Below are 19,039 nucleotides of genomic sequence, written 5' to 3'. Positions count from 1 at the left end.
TAAATGCAGATATATGTAAGGGAAGGAGAAGCACATGAGGGGAGAGGGCCCTGCTTGTGAGAGCTTACATTCTAAAGGGGAGGGGCAGATAGACAGTGAGCGTGTGGCAGTGGGTTAGTATGAGGGCATCTCTGATCTTATTTTATAAAAATACCAAGTTAAAAAAAAATGGTATAGAATAAGAATACTGCCATAAACTAAGTAATGAAACCGTTAACAGCGCATTCACTGATGCAGGCCCGGCCCGGACAGCCCTGGCTGGCAGAAAAATGGGTCAGCAAGGAACAGCACAAGGTAAACTGCAGTCAGTTCCAGCACTGTGCCAGCAGGGGGCGCACCAGCTCTTCTGGTTGTGTAATCAGAGAGGATTCTGGGTTACCATTGCTTCCTGTTTCAAAGTGCACAAGTGTATATAGTATACAGCATTAGAGCAATTCAGGTTTCCAGCCATGCCTTCAGGACTGTCACTGAGGGAAAACACAGAATAAATGAATATATGTATATAAGGTTACACAGTAAACCCCCACACCTGAAGTGAGGAACCTTCTCCAGATATAGCATTTGCTGGCAAAGAGATATATAATGCAAGTACGTTGGCTAGTCGGCGACCAACCAAGATGGAGTCTGCAAAGCGCGTCCTGGTTTATCTGAGGAAAGACAACTCTCTGCTGCAGTGTGCACAGTTTGTACAGGTAATAATGGCAGGGTACAGAAATGGTACGTATGACTGAGCTGAGCCTTATTCTGAGTCGTACTCAAGAGCGAATGCGGCTGCGCCTAGCGACTGTTTAGAGACTGCGTGCGTGTCGCAGCGAAGATGCGCATTTTTACGTATCTCCGAGTGGCTCGGAATCAGACACATCCACGCGACTCAGAATACTGGCGGATATTTGCACTAGACTTCTGCGTGCGGACGGCGGACAGAATTCTGTCAGAGTTACGTGTGTCCCGGAATCAGACCCTCTGTGTATGTATTACAGGATATCACTGGGCTGTATGGCGACAGACATCAGGACAGAGCGGTTGTGAACTGCGGCCTGGATCAGAATCGATTCATCGTCTCGGATCAGCCGTTCGGCGGCTCCAGCAAAGCGCAGCTGCAGGTCTGTAAGTGGCGCTAACATCGGCTGTGGTACTGTACAAAGACCCTGTAAGTGGGGATGACTCTGGCCAGGAAAGGACAGATTGAAGCCTCTGAGGGCGGCATATGGACCCGGAATACCGTTTGCCCACAGCGGGCCGGGCCCATGCATTCTGCTCCATGCAACAAGCTGTTGGGGCAAATCTTTATGTACCATTCTATTACTAATGTGAAACCGCCGCCAGCTGAACGATTGTACACCACCATCGGTGGCAGGTTTCTCACAGATTGTGCTGTATATTGCCAGCCAGGATAATTCTATGTTAATGCTCTGTCCTTTGCTCTGTGTATGTGATGTGTGAGAGTTGTAAACAGGCAACGGAGACAGAATAAAATATAGCCATATTCTCAGTGACCGGAGACGTGGGGAAGACTTTCAGAGATATATGGTAGCATGCAGTCTGCTTTATTTATTTGACATTAACGGAGAGATGACAGCACGGCTCAGCAGCCCCCTCTGTAGCGTATTAATATTCTTATTCCAGGTGTCAGACTAGGAAGTATGGAGACACGGGTTTAGCAGAAAGCTGGAGGTTATCCCTAATACCCCGTGTAATGTATATTTGTGTGTTTTTCTGAAATGCAAAACTTAACCGTTGTAATGAACCCGCATAAAAGCAAATGTAACTCTTTTCATCCTAAATTCCCCTCTCACAGAGACCCACCTTCTGCCCCATCAAGAACCTTAGTTCCGATCAGGCTGCCTCCCTACCGGAGGTGATACGCAACCGAGGCGTGGACGTGGGAGTCACTGTGTTACTGCAGTCCGCCAACAACAAGGTTCTGCTGACCAGACGCTCCAAAACCCTCACAATCTTCCCCAATGTCTGGGTACCCCCAGGTCTGTATCGTGCTCGGGTCACAATGCATAAACGTACGTGTATCAGGCTGGCACCACATGATCAGATGATTATTGAGCCCTCAGCTACAGACGGAGCCACATTTATCTTGGCTTCTCTGCGCCTAGGTGCATCATGGTTTATTAGCATAAGCCTTTCATCTATTGTTCTCAGCTGCAATACAATACAGAGAGAACAATACAGCAGGGGATAAAGTCATCACAGCAGGGGATTAAGTCTGACTGACCTGGCTCAGTTACTCCTATTAAAGGCCAAGTTAAAGGTGGCTCCCTCTGTATGTTCTGCTTTTGCTTCAGTCCTCACTATTGGACTTTCTGCACAGCTGCGCTCATAGGCGCCAATTCCGTGGGTGCTCCCGGGTCCGAGCACCCACGGAAAATTCTGAGCACCCATAGGCGTGCGCGCACACGCCCTGCCTGCAGCTTAGCGCCCGCCAGGTCTCAAGGATCAGAGCTGGATTAAGGAACCACCACGCAGAACGGAGGTTCGATCTGCGGTGCTGTGCTCCTGGCGTCTCCCCCATAACAGCCGCGCCCTGTCCCTTGTTTTCAATTGCCTCCGGAGAGTGATGGGCGGCCAGGAGCGTGACGGGTCCTTCTTGTCCGTGGCGGTCCCCTTCATGCCGGCCAGACATGAGCAACGAGCAGGTAATTTAAAAGTAATTAGAAGCTTTACCGTAGGGCATAATGTATCACGGGCATTGCGGTGTGTGGCATAATATGGTGCAGGGGGCATTACTGTGTGGGGCTTAATATGGTGGAATTATTTTTTTTCCCTGTAGTGGCCGAGGTCTGTTGGTGTAGGGTCAAAAACTGGGGTGTAAGGTAGTCTTTTCCTGTGAGGCCACGCCCATTTTAGTGAGACGATACCCATTTTATTGAGGCCTGGCCCCCTCACCGGCAGGCATCACAGACTTGAGCACCCACCAGCAAAAATATAAATCGGCACCCCTCACTATGCTAACAGACCCACTGGTGGCACACCAGGGTTTTATTTAATGTCCTGGCGGTGGCATTGGCAGTATCAACCGGTGTGTGGGGCAAGCTTTCACATTTAGAGACAGTTTTGGACCATATGGGGCTCTGGGCAGAGAGCTTTTTGTCGCAGAAGGGGTAGTGAATGCCATACATCGCCTTCCTGCAGAGGTGGTAGAGACCGGGAAGGTGGAGCCAAGGGGGAACAAGCCCCATGACTGGTTTACTCCACATTTGGCCCATGTTACAGCCATCTTCTTCCTCTCTTCACAGGAGGCCACATGGAGCCAGGAGAGCAGGTAAGCGGATTACTGGGTCCTTTTCCCCTGGGTAGTCCTAACAGGTCCACAGTCTGCCATATCCCAGCGTAAGCCACCCCACCTCTCCTAAATAATATACCAGGGTTTCAGTCTAAAGCATAGGTTCTCAAACTCTGTCCTCAGGACCCCACACAGTGCATGTTTTGCAGGTCTCCTCACAGAATCACAAGTGAAATAATTAGCTCCACCTGTGGACCTTTTACAATGTGTCAGTGAGTAATTAATACACCTATGCACCTGCTGGGTTACCTGCAAAACATGCACTGTGTGGGGTCCTGAGGACCGAGTTTGAGAACCTCTGGTCTAAAGCAACGGTTCCCAAACGCGGTCCTCAAGGCACCCCAACAGTCCAGGTTTTCAGGATATCCATGCTTGGATACAGGTGACTTAATTAGCACCTCAGTCAGTTTAATTATACTATCTACACAAGTAGGGATTTCCCTAAAATATAGACGGTTGAGGACCACATTTAGGTACCACTAGTCTAAAGCCACAGGTATAGATTGTAAGCCACGCAAGACAGACAATTATGTATCTGTCTCTTCCCATCAGTAGTTCTTTGGCCGTTCCTTTGCTGTATTTCATGAGGGTAGGGAGAGAGTACACCTTTACACTTTACAGATTACACAACGGACAGGTTTATTTATATTGGTCTCTGTCCATGCCCTAGCAGATAGTTCTTATTTCCCGTGACACTTTACGCATTAAGCCGAGGAAACCCAGGCAAATACAATGTAGAAATACTACAAGTACCTTGACAAAAATGGCTGCCAGGTAAACAAGCTGCAATAGTAAGTACTGGCTATACACGTACATTACTTCCCACAATCATCTGTCCATATTATGTGCAACAACGGGAAAGTGTATGTTCTTTAGTGACTATGATCCCATCCTTTGTCTTATCACAAAACAGCTGCTCCAAGCTGGTCTACGGGAACTGCAGGAGGAAACTGGATTAAGTCTGCAGGAAGCCCATCAACCCTGGAGCATTCTAGGGCTCTGGGAGGTAAATTCTGTATGACATGGTTTTGCGTTGTTTTAGGACTTGTGAAAGTGTGCCTCTGCCTTCTGACATCACTTCCTGTGTGGGGTGGGTGGCCATTCTATCTTCTGCCATCACTTCCTGTGTGTGGAAGGGACCAATCTGCCTTCTGACATCACTTATTGTGTGTGATAGGGGCCAGTCTGCTCTCTGACATCCCTGCCGAAGTGTGAGGAGGTGGGAATTCTGTCTCCTGACATCACTTCACTTATGTGGTATTGGCTAATTATGTCTTCTGCTTCCGTTCCTGTTTGTGGTCTAGGCCATTTTGTCTTCTGGTCTAATTTCCAGTGCGTGTGGGCACCAGGGCCGTCTTTTTGTATGGGCTCAATGGGCTCTTGCCCAAGGGCCCCAGGAGTATAAGGGCCCTAGGCTGATAGATGAGGGTCTCCTCTTTCCAGGGGTACCAGATTTTTGAAAATCGGCCCTGGGGAACCGGAGATATCTGACTTGAAAGCAGTGGCCCCCATCCAAGCCTGTTAATTGCACTTCCCAGCCAGATATCTTGGGTTCTGTCTGATTTCGAGTTTTTATGAAGGTATAATCCTAAAGCTGGGACTCTCCCCTTTTGGTGGACACTGGCAGATTGTCTCTATTATGCCCAGAACCAGAGATATCAGCCTTCCAGCAGCTGGTCCCTGCTCCAGCTCCACACACCTAATATGCAGTATTACATTTTCGTTGGTGAATTGCTCTTGCTCCTGAACTCTGATCCCCAAGTTCACAGTATCTCCTGAAAGGTGGGACTCTCTAGTGTTTTATCCCATTGAAAGCTTAGAAATCTATTTCCAGGAACTTGAGATATCTGCAGTAAAGCAAGTTGCCATCCCACCGGAAAATGATAAATATTAAGCCCACTCCACTATCGACCCTCCCCTACGTATTAAACACCCCTTACCACTCTGGAAGTCATGTACCAGGGCTTCTTCATTCAGCCTAAAGCCCCCTTCTACAGTTTAGTATTCTCCTTCCTGCCCCATCTGTGCAGTAAAAGAGTAATTAGCAGAACTGCTCCAGGTCCCGCAGGACACCAAACCTGCTGCTATAGCACCCCCCCACCCCTACTTCTGGAGGATGGGTAGGGGGCCCAGTGCATTGCTGTGCCCAGGGGCCTACACTGCTGTTTAGGCGGCCCTGGTGGGCACCACTCTGTTGTCTAACATAATTTCCTGTTTGGGGGGGGAGGGAGACGGACGACATCATTCAGTCTTTGACATCACTTCCTGTGTGTGCGGGGGTTCGGCAAGGACACTTGTCTACTGAGACTACAGTGTGGTGGCCACAAATCTGTCTTCTGACATCACTTCCTTTCATGCATCTGGGTTATGTTTCTTTTATCACTTCCTGCATGTGCAGTGGATCCATTCTGTCTTCTGGCATCATTTCCTGTGTGATTGGGGGGGGGGATTCTGTCATGGTGGAAAAATTTGTGAAGCTCGGTACACTTGAGAGATGTTTAATTTATGGTCTTAATTGGAAAATCCCTCTTCTTCCCCTCTAGTCTGCATTCCCGCCATTACTGAGCAGAGGCCCGCCCATCCGCCATCATATCGTCACTTACCTGCTTGTCTCGTCCAACGAGACCCACCAAGAGCTACAGGTAGGTCACAGTAAAACGTAGACAGCTGAACTGGATAGTGATATTAATACAGATCTACTGCGATCCGCTGGGGGTCCAATCCATGCAGAGCGTGAACCTTTCCTTGGATAAACTGTGTCTTCTCCCTCGTAACAGGAGAAACTCCGCCCAGACGAGCAGGAGGTGAGCGCGTGTGTCTGGCTGGATCCACAGATCGCAGAGCGAATCGTCGCCACTGAGGAAGGACTGAAGGATTCTGGGAAGAATGTTCCGGGTTTACAAACCTCCGTGAAGTAAGATAACATATCAAGGACACAAGTTTGTAAGAGCTTTGTGATTCTCAGCAATGGGTTTTAGGGTTAAGCCAATAAATGTGAACGGGAAAAGCCATTGTTGACACGCCGACTGCTTACATTCACAATACTGTCAACATTATACAGTCAACAAAATATACCATATCCTCTCTAGGGCGGTCAGTAGTGTAATAATCTACAGAATATATTGTATTACAAACGGTTTTGCAAGGAAGAAATGCGAAATGTAATTAGTGTATAAAGTAAAGGGACGTTTAATACAACTAGCAGAGAACTTCTGTATATACGTAGATCATTATGTCTGGGTTCCTGATTTAGTCACCATTGGGGGGAGATTAGGTTTAGGCACTAGGAGGGAAGGTTTGGCTGCGGCACAGAAAGGAGTAGGGGAGAGGGAGGGAACAGTCTTACCTCCCCTGTCGGGATTTATAGTATCGGGATGCCGGTGTCTGTAATCTAGCCTCCCATCAACCGGGATATCATACCGAATCCGTCAGAGATTATTACCTAGCTCCTCCTACTACAGGCACATGGTTATGAGGAAGGCGTGTCATAAATACAGACATAAACGTCTCATCTGAAAATCACCGGAGGTGCACGGTCACAAGGAGAGACGTACGAGACAGAGATTAAATAGCTCCTCCTACCGACATTGTGAGGAGCAGTGCTATAGGTGGTTACGAGGTGTCCAATACAAAGTCTCATCTGGAAATCACTGTGAGGAGCACTGGTAAGGAGGAGGGGCATGTGATATAGTCAGCAGTCACTGGGAGGAGCACTGGTATACATGGTAAGGAGGAGGGGCATGTGATATAGACAGGTGTGATCGGAGCTCCTCCTAGACTCACTGTGAGGAGCACTGGTATACATGGTAAGGAGGAGGGGCATGTGATATAGTCAGCAGTCACTGGGAGGAGCACTGGTATACATGGTAAGGAGGAGGGGCATGTGATATAGGCAGCAGTCACTGGGAGGAGCACTGGTATACATGGTCAGGAGGAGGGGCATGTGATATAGGCAGCAGTCACTGGGAGGAGCACTGGTATACATGGTCAGGAGGGGCATGTGATATAGGCAGCAGTCACTGTGAGGAGCACTGGTATACATGGTAAGGAGGAGAGGCATGTGATATAGGCAGCAGTCACTGTGAGGAGCACTGGTATACATGGTCAGGAGGAGGGGCATGTGATATAGGCAGCAGTCACTGGGAGGAGCACTGGTATACATGGTAAGGAGGAGAGGCATGTGATATAGGCACCAGTCACTGTGAGGAGCACTGGTACACATGGTAAGGAGGAGGGGCATGTGATATAGGCAGCAGTCACTGTGAGGAGCACTGGTATACATGGTAAGGAGGAGGGGCATGTGATATAGGCAGCAGTCACTGGGAGGAGCACTGGTATACGTGGTAAGGAGGAGGGGCATGTGATATAGGCAGCAGTCACTGAGGAGCACTGGTATACATGGTAAGGAGGAGGGGCATGTGATACAGGCAGCAGTCACTGGGAGGAGCACTGGTACACATGGTAAGGAGGAGGGGCATGTGATATAGGCAGCAGTCACTGGGAGGAGCACTGGTATACATGGTAAGGAGGAGGGGCATGTGATATAGGCAGCAGTCACTGTGAGGAGCACTGGTATACATGGTAAGGAGGAGGGGCATGTGATATAGGCAGCAGTCACTGGGAGGAGCACTGGTATACATGGTAAGGAGGAGGGGCATGTGATATAGGCAGCAGTCACTGTGAGGAGCACTGGTATACATGGTAAGGAGGAGAGGCATGTGATATAGGCAGCAGTCACTGGGAGGAGCACTGGTACACGTGGTAAGGAGGAGGGGCATGTGATATAGGCAGCAGTCACTGTGAGGAGCACTGGTATACATGGTAAGGAGGAGGGGCATGTGATATAGGCAGCAGTCACTGTGAGGAGCACTGGTATACATGGTAAGGAGGAGGGGCATGTGATATAGGCAGCAGTCACTGTGAGGAGCACTGGTATACATGGTAAGGAGGAGGGGCATGTGATATAGGCAGCAGTCACTGTGAGGAGCACTGGTATACATGGTAAGGAGGAGGGGCATGTGATATAGGCAGCAGTCACTGTGAGGAGCACTGGTATACATGGTAAGGAGGAGGGGCATGTGATATAGGCAGCAGTCACTGGGAGGAGCACTGGTATACATGGTAAGGAGGAGGGGCATGTGATATAGGCAGCAGTCACTGGGAGGAGCACTGGTATACATGGTAAGGAGGAGAGGCATGTGATATAGGCAGCAGTCACTGTGAGGAGCAGTGGTATACATGGTAAGGAGGAGGGGCATGTGATATAGTCAGCAGTCACTGTGAGGAGCACTGGTATACATGGTAAGGAGGAGGGGCATGTGATACAGGCAGCAGTCACTGGGAGGAGCACTGGTATACATGGTAAGGAGGAGGGGCATGTGATATAGGCAGCAGTCACTGGGAGGAGCACTGGTATACATGGTAAGGAGGAGGGGCATGTGATACAGGCAGCAGTCACTGTGAGGAGCACTGGTACACGTGGTGAGGAGGGGCATGTGATATAGGCAGCAGTCACTGGGAGGAGCACTGGTATACATGGTAAGGAGGAGGGGCATGTGATATAGGCAGCAGTCACTGGGAGGAGCACTGGTATACATGGTAAGGAGGAGGGGCATGTGATACAGGCAGCAGTCACTGTGAGGAGCACTGGTACACGTGGTGAGGAGGGGCATGTGATATAGGCAGCAGTCACTGTGAGGAGCACTGGTATACATGGTCAGGAGGAGGGGCATGTGATATAGGCAGCAGTCACTGTGAGGAGCACTGGTATACGTGGTAAGGAGGAGGGGCATGTGATATAGGCAGCAGTCACTGTGAGGAGCACTGGTATACATGGTCAGGAGGAGGGGCATGTGATATAGTCAGCAGTCACTGGGAGGAGCACTGGTATACATGGTAAGGAGGAGAGGCATGTGATATAGGCAGCAGTCACTGGGAGGAGCACTGGTACACGTGGTAAGGAGGAGGGGCATGTGATATAGGCAGCAGTCACTGTGAGGAGCACTGGTACACGTGGTAAGGAGGAGGGGCATGTGATACAGGCAGCAGTCACTGGGAGGAGCACTGGTATACATGGTCAGGAGGAGGGGCATGTGATACAGGCAGCAGTCACTGGGAGGAGCACTGGTATACATGGTAAGGAGGAGGGGCATGTGATATAGGCAGCAGTCACTGTGAGGAGCACTGGTATACATGGTAAGGAGGAGGGGCATGTGATATAGGCAGCAGTCACTGGGAGGAGCACTGGTATACATGGTAAGGAGGAGGGGCATGTGATATAGGCAGCAGTCACTGTGAGGAGCACTGGTATACATGGTAAGGAGGAGGGGCATGTGATATAGTCAGCAGTCACTGTGAGGAGCACTGGTATACATGGTAAGGAGGAGGGGCATGTGATATAGGCAGCAGTCACTGTGAGGAGCACTGGTATACATGGTAAGGAGGAGGGGCATGTGATATAGGCAGCAGTCACTGGGAGGAGCACTGGTATACATGGTAAGGAGGAGGGGCATGTGATATAGGCAGCAGTCACTGGGAGGAGCACTGGTATACATGGTAAGGAGGAGGGGCATGTGATATAGGCAGCAGTCACTGGGAGGAGCACTGGTATACATGGTAAGGAGGAGGGGCATGTGATATAGGCAGCAGTCACTGTGAGGAGCACTGGTACACATGGTAAGGAGGAGGGGCATGTGATATAGGCAGCAGTCACTGGGAGGAGCACTGGTATACATGGTAAGGAGGAGGGGCATGTGATATAGGCAGCAGTCACTGTGAGGAGCACTGGTATACATGGTAAGGAGGAGGGGCATGTGATATAGGCAGCAGTCACTGGGAGGAGCACTGGTATACATGGTAAGGAGGAGGGGCATGTGATATAGGCAGCAGTCACTGGGAGGAGCACTGGTATACATGGTGAGGAGGGGCATGTGATATAGGCAGCAGTCACTGTGAGGAGCACTGGTATACATGGTAAGGAGGAGGGGCATGTGATATAGGCAGCAGTCACTGTGAGGAGCACTGGTACACATGGTAAGGAGGAGGGGCATGTGATATAGGCAGCAGTCACTGGGAGGAGCACTGGTATACATGGTAAGGAGGAGGGGCATGTGATATAGGCAGCAGTCACTGTGAGGAGCACTGGTATACATGGTAAGGAGGAGGGGCATGTGATATAGGCAGCAGTCACTGGGAGGAGCACTGGTATACATGGTAAGGAGGAGGGGCATGTGATATAGGCAGCAGTCACTGGGAGGAGCACTGGTACACATGGTAAGGAGGAGGGGCATGTGATATAGGCAGCAGTCACTGGGAGGAGCACTGGTACACATGGTAAGGAGGAGGGGCATGTGATATAGGCACCAGTCACTGTGAGGAGCACTGGTACACATGGTAAGGAGGAGGGGCATGTGATATAGGCAGCAGTCACTGGGAGGAGCACTGGTATACATGGTAAGGAGGAGGGGCATGTGATATAGGCAGCAGTCACTGTGAGGAGCACTGGTATACGTGGTCAGGAGGAGGGGCATGTGATATAGGCAGCAGTCACTGGGAGGAGCACTGGTATACGTGGTAAGGAGGAGGGGCATGTGATATAGGCAGCAGTCACTGGGAGGAGCACTGGTATACGTGGTAAGGAGGAGGGGCATGTGATATAGGCAGCAGTCACTGGGAGGAGCACTGGTATACATGGTAAGGAGGAGGGGCATGTGATATAGGCAGCAGTCACTGGGAGGAGCACTGGTATACATGGTCAGGAGGAGGGGCATGTGATATAGGCAGCAGTCACTAAGGAGCACTGGTATACATGGTAAGGAGGAGGGGCATGTGATATAGGCAGCAGTCACTGTGAGGAGCACTGGTATACATGGTAAGGAGGAGGGGCATGTGATATAGGCAGCAGTCACTGTGAGGAGCACTGGTATACATGGTAAGGAGGAGGGGCATGTGATATAGGCAGCAGTCACTGGGAGGAGCACTGGTATACATGGTAAGGAGGAGGGGCATGTGATATAGGCAGCAGTCACTGTGAGGAGCACTGGTATACATGGTAAGGAGGAGGGGCATGTGATATAGGCAGCAGTCACTGGGAGGAGCACTGGTATACATGGTAAGGAGGAGGGGCATGTGATATAGGCAGCAGTCACTGTGAGGAGCACTGGTATACATGGTCAGGAGGGGCATGTGATATAGGCAGCAGTCACTGGGAGGAGCACTGGTATACATGGTCAGGAGGGGCATGTGATACAGGCAGCAGTCACTGGGAGGAGCACTGGTATACATGGTAAGGAGGAGGGGCATGTGATATAGGCAGCAGTCACTGGGAGGAGCACTGGTATACATGGTAAGGAGGAGGGGCATGTGATATAGGCAGCAGTCACTGGGAGGAGCACTGGTATACATGGTAAGGAGGAGGGGCATGTGATACAGGCAGCAGTCACTGGGAGGAGCACTGGTATACATGGTCAGGAGGGACATGTGATATAGGCAGCAGTCACTGGGAGGAGCACTGGTATACGTGGTGAGGAGGGGCATGTGATCTAGGCAGCAGTCACTGAGGAGCACTGGTATACGTGGTAAGGAGGAGGGGCATGTGATCTAGGCAGCAGTCACTGAGGAGCACTGGTATACGTGGTGAGGAGGAGGGGCATGTGATCTAGGCAGCAGTCACTGTGAGGAGCACTGGTATACATGGTAAGGAGGAGGGGCATGTGATATAGGCAGCAGTCACTGGGAGGAGCACTGGTATACATGGTAAGGAGGAGGGGCATGTGATACAGGCAGCAGTCACTGTGAGGAGCACTGGTATACATGGTAAGGAGGAGGGGCATGTGATATAGGCAGCAGTCACTGGGAGGAGCACTGGTATACATGGTAAGGAGGAGGGGCATGTGATACAGGCAGCAGTCACTGGGAGGAGCACTGGTATACGTGGTAAGGAGGAGGGGCATGTGATATAGGCAGCAGTCACTGTGAGGAGCACTGGTATACGTGGTAAGGAGGAGGGGCATGTGATCTAGGCAGCAGTCACTGAGGAGCACTGGTATACGTGGTAAGGAGGAGGGGCATGTGATACAGGCAGCAGTCACTGGGAGGAGCACTGGTATACATGGTAAGGAGGAGGGGCATGTGATACAGGCAGCAGTCACTGTGAGGAGCACTGGTACACGTGGTAAGGAGGAGGGGCATGTGATACAGGCAGCAGTCACTGTGAGGAGCACTGGTATACATGGTAAGGAGGAGGGGCATGTGATATAGGCAGCAGTCACTGTGAGGAGCACTGGTATACATGGTCAGGAGGAGGGGCATGTGATATAGGCAGCAGTCACTGTGAGGAGCACTGGTATACGTGGTAAGGAGGAGGGACATGTGATATAGGCAGCAGTCACTGTGAGGAGCACTGGTATACATGGTAAGGAGAAGGGGCATGTGATATAGGCAGCAGTCACTGGGAGGAGCACTGGTATACGTGGTAAGGAGGAGGGGCATGTGATATAGGCAGCAGTCACTGGGAGGAGCACTGGTGTACATGGTAAGGAGGAGGGGCATGTGATATAGGTAGCAGTCACTGGGAGGAGCACTGGTGTACATGGTAAGGAGGAGGGGCATGTGATATAGGCAGCAGTCACTGGGAGGAGCACTGGTATACATGGTAAGGAGGAGGGGCATGTGATATAGGCAGCAGTCACTGTGAGGAGCACTGGTATACATGGTAAGGAGGAGGGGCATGTGATATAGGCAGCAGTCACTGAGGAGCACTGGTATACATGGTAAGGAGGAGGGGCATGTGATATAGGCAGCAGTCACTGGGAGGAGCACTGGTATACATGGTAAGGAGGAGGGGCATGTGATATAGGCAGCAGTCACTGTGAGGAGCACTGGTATACATGGTAAGGAGGAGGGGCATGTGATATAGGCAGCAGTCACTGGGAGGAGCACTGGTACACGTGGTAAGGAGGAGGGGCATGTGATATAGGCAGCAGTCACTGTGAGGAGCACTGGTATACATGGTAAGGAGGAGGGGCATGTGATATAGGCAGCAGTCACTGGGAGGAGCACTGGTATACATGGTAAGGAGGAGGGGCATGTGATATAGGCAGCAGTCACTGAGGAGCACTGGTATACATGGTAAGGAGGAGAGGCATGTGATATAGGCAGCAGTCACTGAGGAGCACTGGTATACGTGGTAAGGAGGAGGGGCATGTGATACAGGCAGCAGTCACTGGGAGGAGCACTGGTACACGTGGTAAGGAGGAGGGGCATGTGATACTGGCAGCAGTCACTGGGAGGAGCACTGGTACACGTGGTAAGGAGGAGGGGCATGTGATACAGGCAGCAGTCACTGGGAGGAGCACTGGTACACGTGGTAAGGAGGAGGGGCATGTGATACAGGCAGGTATGATCAGAGCTCCTCCTACAGTTACTGTTAGGAGCACTGGTATACAAAGTAATGAGGGGATGTCATACAATCAAGATTACAGAGCTTTCCTCCTACATTGTGTTTTAGGGTAATGTCAACCCCACAATCACATTCACATTTATTTTACAGTCACTGTGAGGAGCACTGCTACGCAATTTTATGAGCTAGTGAAATGCAGGGAGAGAGAGGGAGGTGGCGAATGTTAAATTAAGAATATGCAGCGTTGTCTCTATAACATCACAGAGGTAGTTGGTGGATCAGTTGCTGTAATGGTAAATGAGCGAAATGTCCTTATAGAATTACAGAAGTGAGAGGTGGCACGCTGGCACAGAAGGATCTGCCCTTGGCAACTCTCCTAAACACCGCACCCAACGATGGAGAGGACGTGGAACGCGTAAGCACCGGGACCAAGTACGCACTGGCATTGTGGCTGGATACCCTGCGTCTGAAGGACGCCATCAGTGTCTAATACAACCAGTGATATACAAGGTGGCTTACACCGCTCAGCGCCACCCCGGTGGCAGTTGGCACACATGACACGACAAATATAATGAATAAATAAAAAAGGGTTTATTCCCCTTAAAAAGATTTTGTATTTGTTTTCTTAAGTCTGTGGAAGAATCTTACAGGAGTCCTCTCTACTTCAGCCAGTAAAAACCATAGAGACTAAATACATTACATTATATATTTAAATACATAAATAGGTGAAATGAGTTGGATATTACACTACAGCTGCGGAGTTAACCCTTCAGAAACTGGAAAGTGTGTTTAATTCCGGCAGCTGAAGGCAACATGACCGTTATCTCAATAAGGGCAGTATTTGGAGTTTGTATACAATTAAAAAGAAAATATATGCATGTATATTTGCACCGATCTCTGTGGTGACATAGACATAGGAAACAGTCAGCTTAAAAAAGAAAATAAGATTTTACTTACCGATAAATCTATTTCTCGGAGTCCGTAGTGGATGCTGGGGTTCCTGAAAGGACCATGGGGAATAGCGGCTCCGCAGGAGACAGGGCACAAAAAGTAAAGCTTTTCCAGATCAGGTGGTGTGCACTGGCTCCTCCCCCTATGACCCTCCTCCAGACTCCAGTTAGGTACTGTGCCCGGACGAGCGTACACAATAAGGGAGGATTTTGAATCCCGGGTAAGACTCATACCAGCCACACCAATCACACCGTACAACCTGTGATCTAAACCCAGTTAACAGTATGATAACAGCGGAGCCTCTGAAAGATGGCTTCCTTCAACAATAACCCGAATTAGTTAACAATAACTATGTACAATTATTGCAGATAATCCGCACTTGGGATGGGCGCCCAGCATCCACTACGGACTCCGAGAAATAGATTTATCGGTAAGTAAAATCTTATTTTCTCTATCGTCCTAGTGGATGCTGGGGTTCCTGAAAGGACCATGGGGATTATACCAAAGCTCCCAAACGGGCGGGAGAGTGCGGATGACTCTGCAGCACCGAATGAGAGAACTCCAGGTCCTCCTTAGCCAGAGTATCAAATTTGTAAAATTTTACAAACGTGTTCTCCCCTGACCACGTAGCTGCTCGGCAAAGTTGTAATGCCGAGACCCCTCGGGCAGCCGCCCAAGATGAACCCACCTTCCTTGTGGAGTGGGCCTTTACAGATTTAGGCTGTGGCAGGCCTGCCACAGAATGTGCAAGTTGGATTGTGCTACAGATCCAACGAGCAATCGTCTGCTTAGACGCAGGAGCACCCATCTTGTTGGGTGCATACAATATAAACAACGAGTCAGATTTTCTGACTCCAGCTGTCCTTGCAATATATATTTTTAATGCTCTGACAACGTCCAGTAACTTGGAGTCCTCCAAGTCACTTGTAGCCGCAGGCACTACAATAGGCTGGTTCAGATGAAATGCTGACACCACCTTAGGGAGAAAATGCGGACGAGTCCGCAGTTCTGCCCCGTCCGAATGGAAAATCAGATATGGGCTTTTGTAAGATAAAGCTGCCAGTTCTGACACTCTCCTGGCCGAAGCCAGGGCTAGAAGCATGGTCACTTTCCATGTGAGATATTTCAAATCCACCTTCTTTAGTGGTTCAAACCAATGAGATTTTAGAAAATCCAAAACCACATTGAGATCCCACGGTGCCACTGGAGGCACCACAGGAGGCTGTATATGTAGCACTCCCTTAACAAAGGTCTGGACTTCAGGGACTGAAGCCAATTCTTTTTTGAAAGAAAATCGACAGGGCCGAAATTTGAACCTTAATAGATCCCAATTTGAGACCCATAGACAATCCTGATTGCAGGAAATGTAGGAATCGACCCAGTTGAAATTCCTCCGTCGGAGCACTCCGATCTTCGCACCACGCAACATATTTTCGCCAAATTCGGTGATAATGTTGCACGGTTACTTCCTTCCTTGCTTTAATCAAAGTAGGAATGACTTCTTCCGGCATGCCTTTTTCCTTTAGGATCCGGCGTTCAACCGCCATGCCGTCAAACGCAGCCGCGGTAAGTCTTGAAACAGACAGGGACCCTGCTGAAGCAAGTCCCTCCTTAGAGGTAGAGGCCACGGATCTTCCGTGATCATCTCTTGAAGTTCCGGGTACCAAGTCCTTCTTGGCCAATCCGGAACCACTAGTATCGTCCTTACGCCTCTTTGCCGTATAATTCTCAATACTTTTGGTATGAGAGGCAGAGGAGGAAACACATACACCGACTGGTACACCCAAGGCGTTACCAGCGCGTCCACAGCTATTGCCTGCGGATCTCTTGACCTGGCGCAATACCTGTCCAGTTTTTTGTTGAGGCGAGACGCCATCATGTCCACCATTGGTCTTTCCCAACGGGTTACCAGCAAGTGGAAGACTTCTGGATGAAGACCCCACTCTCCCGGGTGAAGATCGTGTCTGCTGAGGAAGTCTGCTTCCCAGTTGTCCACTCCCGGGATGAACACTGCTGACAGTGCTATCACATGATTCTCTGCCCAGCGAAGAATCCTTGCAGCTTCTGCCATTGCACTCCTGCTTCTTGTGCCGCCCTGTCTGTTCACATGGGCGACTGCCGTGATGTTGTCCGACTGGATCAACACCGGTTTTCCCTGAAGCAGAGGTTCTGCCTGGCTTAGAGCATTGTATATTGCTCTTAGTTCCAGAATGTTTATGTGAAGAGACGTTTCCAGGCTCGTCCATACTCCCTGGAAGTTTCTTCCTTGTGTGACTGCTCCCCAGCCTCTCAGGCTGGCGTCCGTGGTCACCAGGATCCAATCCTGTATGCCGAATCTGCGGCCCTCCAATAGATGAGCACTCTGCAACCACCACAGAAGAGACACCCTTGTCCTTGGAGACAGGGTTATCCGCAGGTGCATCTGAAGATGCGACCCTGACCATTTGTCCAACAGATCCCTTTGGAAAATTCTTGCGTGGAATCTGCCGAATGGAATTGCTTCGTAAGAAGCCACCATTTTTCCCAGGACTCTTGTGCATTGATGTACAGACACCTTTCCTGGTTTTAGGAGGTTCCTGACAAGCTCGGATAACTCCTTGGCTTTTTCCTCCGGGAGAAAAACCTTTTTCTGAACCGTGTCCAGAATCATCCCTAGGAACAGCAGACGAGTTGTCGGCATTAACTGGGATTTTGGAATATTCAGAATCCACCCGTGCTGTTTTAGCACTTCTTGCGACAGTGCTAATCCCATCTCTAGCTGTTCTCTGGACCTTGCCCTTATTAGGAGATCGTCCAAGTATGGGATAATTAATATGCCTTTTCTTCGAAGAAGAATCATCATCTCGGCCATTACCTTTGTAAAGACCCGAGGTGCCGTGGACAATCCGAACGGCAGCGTCTGAAACTGATAGTGACAGTTTTGTACAACGAACCTGAGGTACCCCTGGTGTGAGGGGTAAATTGGAACGTGGAGATACGCATCCTTGATGTCCAAGGATACCATAAAGTCCCCCTCTTCCAGGTTCGCTATCACTGCTCTGAGTGACTCCATCTTGAACTTGAACTTCTTTATGTACAGGTTCAAGGACTTCAGATTTAGAATAGGCCTTACCGAGCCATCCGGCTTCGGTACCACAAAAAGAGTGGAATAATACCCCTTCCCTTGTTGTAGAAGAGGTACCTTGACTATCACCTGCTGAGAGTACAGCTTGTGAATGGCTTCCAAAACCGTCTCCCTTTCGGAGGGGGACGTTGGTAAAGCAGACTTCAGGAAACGGCGAGGTGGATCTGTCTCTAATTCCAACCTGTACCCCTGAGATATTATCTGCAGGATCCAGGGATCTACCTGCGAGTGAGCCCACTGCGCGCTGTAATTTTTGAGACGACCACCCACCGTCCCCGAGTCCGCTTGAGAAGCCCCAGCGTCATGCTGAGGCTTTTGTAGAAGCCGGGGAAGGCTTCTGTTCCTGGGAAGGAGCTGCCTGTTGCTGTCTCTTCCCTCGACCTCTGCCTCGTGGCAGATATGAATAGCCCTTTGCTCTCTTATTTTTAAAGGAACGAAAGGGCTGCGGTTGAAAAGTCGGTGCCTTTTTCTGTTGGGGAGTGACTTGAGGTAGAAAGGTGGATTTCCCGGCTGTAGCCGTGGCCACCAAATCTGATAGACCGACTCCAAATAACTCCTCCCCTTTATACGGCAAAACTTCCATATGTCGTTTTGAATCCGCATCGCCTGTCCACTGTCGCGTCCATAAAGCTCTTCTGGCCGAAATGGACATAGCACTTACCCGTGATGCCAGTGTGCAGATATCCCTCTGTGCATCACGCATATAAAGAAATGCATCCTTTATTTGCTCTAAAGACAGTAAAATATTGTCCCTGTCCAGGGTATCAATATTTTCAATCAGGGACTCTGACCAAACTACCCCAGCACTGCACATCCAGGCAGTCGCTATAGCTGGTCGTAGTATAACACCTGCATGTGTGTATATACTTTTTTGGATATTTTCCATCCTCCTATCTGATGGATCTTTAAGTGCGGCCGTCTCAGGAGAGGGTAACGCCACTTGTTTAGATAAGCGTGTTAGCGCCTTGTCCACCCTAGGAGGTGTTTCCCAGCGCTCCCTAACCTCTGGCGGGAAAGGGTATAATGCCAATAATTTCTTTGAAATTATCAGCTTTTTATCAGGGGCAACCCACGCTTCATTACAAACGTCATTTAATTCTTCTGATTCAGGAAAAACTATAGGTAGTTTTTTCACACCCCACATAATACCCTGTTTAGTGGTACCTGTAGTATCAGCTAAATGTAACGCCTCCTTCATTGCCAAAATCATATAACGTGTGGCCCTACTGGAAAATACGGTTGATTCGTCACCGTCACCACTGGAGTCAGT

At 49.9% G+C, this 19,039-nt stretch overlaps 1 protein-coding gene across 1 annotated transcript; it reads left to right on the top strand.

The window, feature by feature from the left end:
* Positions 1-381: 381 nt before the first annotated feature.
* NUDT17 (nudix hydrolase 17) lies at positions 382-14,303 on the top strand. The gene is made up of 8 exons (XM_063946883.1): positions 382-692; positions 981-1,103; positions 1,799-1,982; positions 3,249-3,274; positions 4,209-4,301; positions 5,839-5,937; positions 6,073-6,209; positions 14,013-14,303. The coding sequence occupies exons 1-8, from the start codon at positions 618-620 to the stop codon at positions 14,182-14,184; spliced, it is 909 nt and encodes a 302-aa protein (XP_063802953.1). The 5' UTR covers positions 382-617; the 3' UTR covers positions 14,185-14,303.
* Positions 14,304-19,039: the final 4,736 nt, after the last annotated feature.

This window comes from Pseudophryne corroboree, chromosome 12 (genome assembly GCF_028390025.1).
Source record: "Pseudophryne corroboree isolate aPseCor3 chromosome 12, aPseCor3.hap2, whole genome shotgun sequence".
NCBI lineage: Eukaryota > Metazoa > Chordata > Amphibia > Anura > Myobatrachidae > Pseudophryne > Pseudophryne corroboree.
Note: the sequence above shows the minus strand (reverse complement) of the source record. Positions and strands in the feature narration are given on the sequence as shown.

What these genes read in the sequence shown, in the direction of transcription:
- NUDT17 (XM_063946883.1), top strand. Translation starts at nt 618, where the DNA reads ATGGAGTCTGCAAAGCGCGTCCTGGTTTATCTGAGGAAAGACAACTCT. An exon ending in AGTGTGCACAGTTTGTACAG is followed by an intron (nt 693 to 980) that starts GTAATAATGGCA and finishes TATGTATTACAG; the next exon opens with GATATCACTGGGCTGTATGG. An exon ending in CCAGCAAAGCGCAGCTGCAG is followed by an intron (nt 1,104 to 1,798) that starts GTCTGTAAGTGG and finishes CCCCTCTCACAG; the next exon opens with AGACCCACCTTCTGCCCCAT.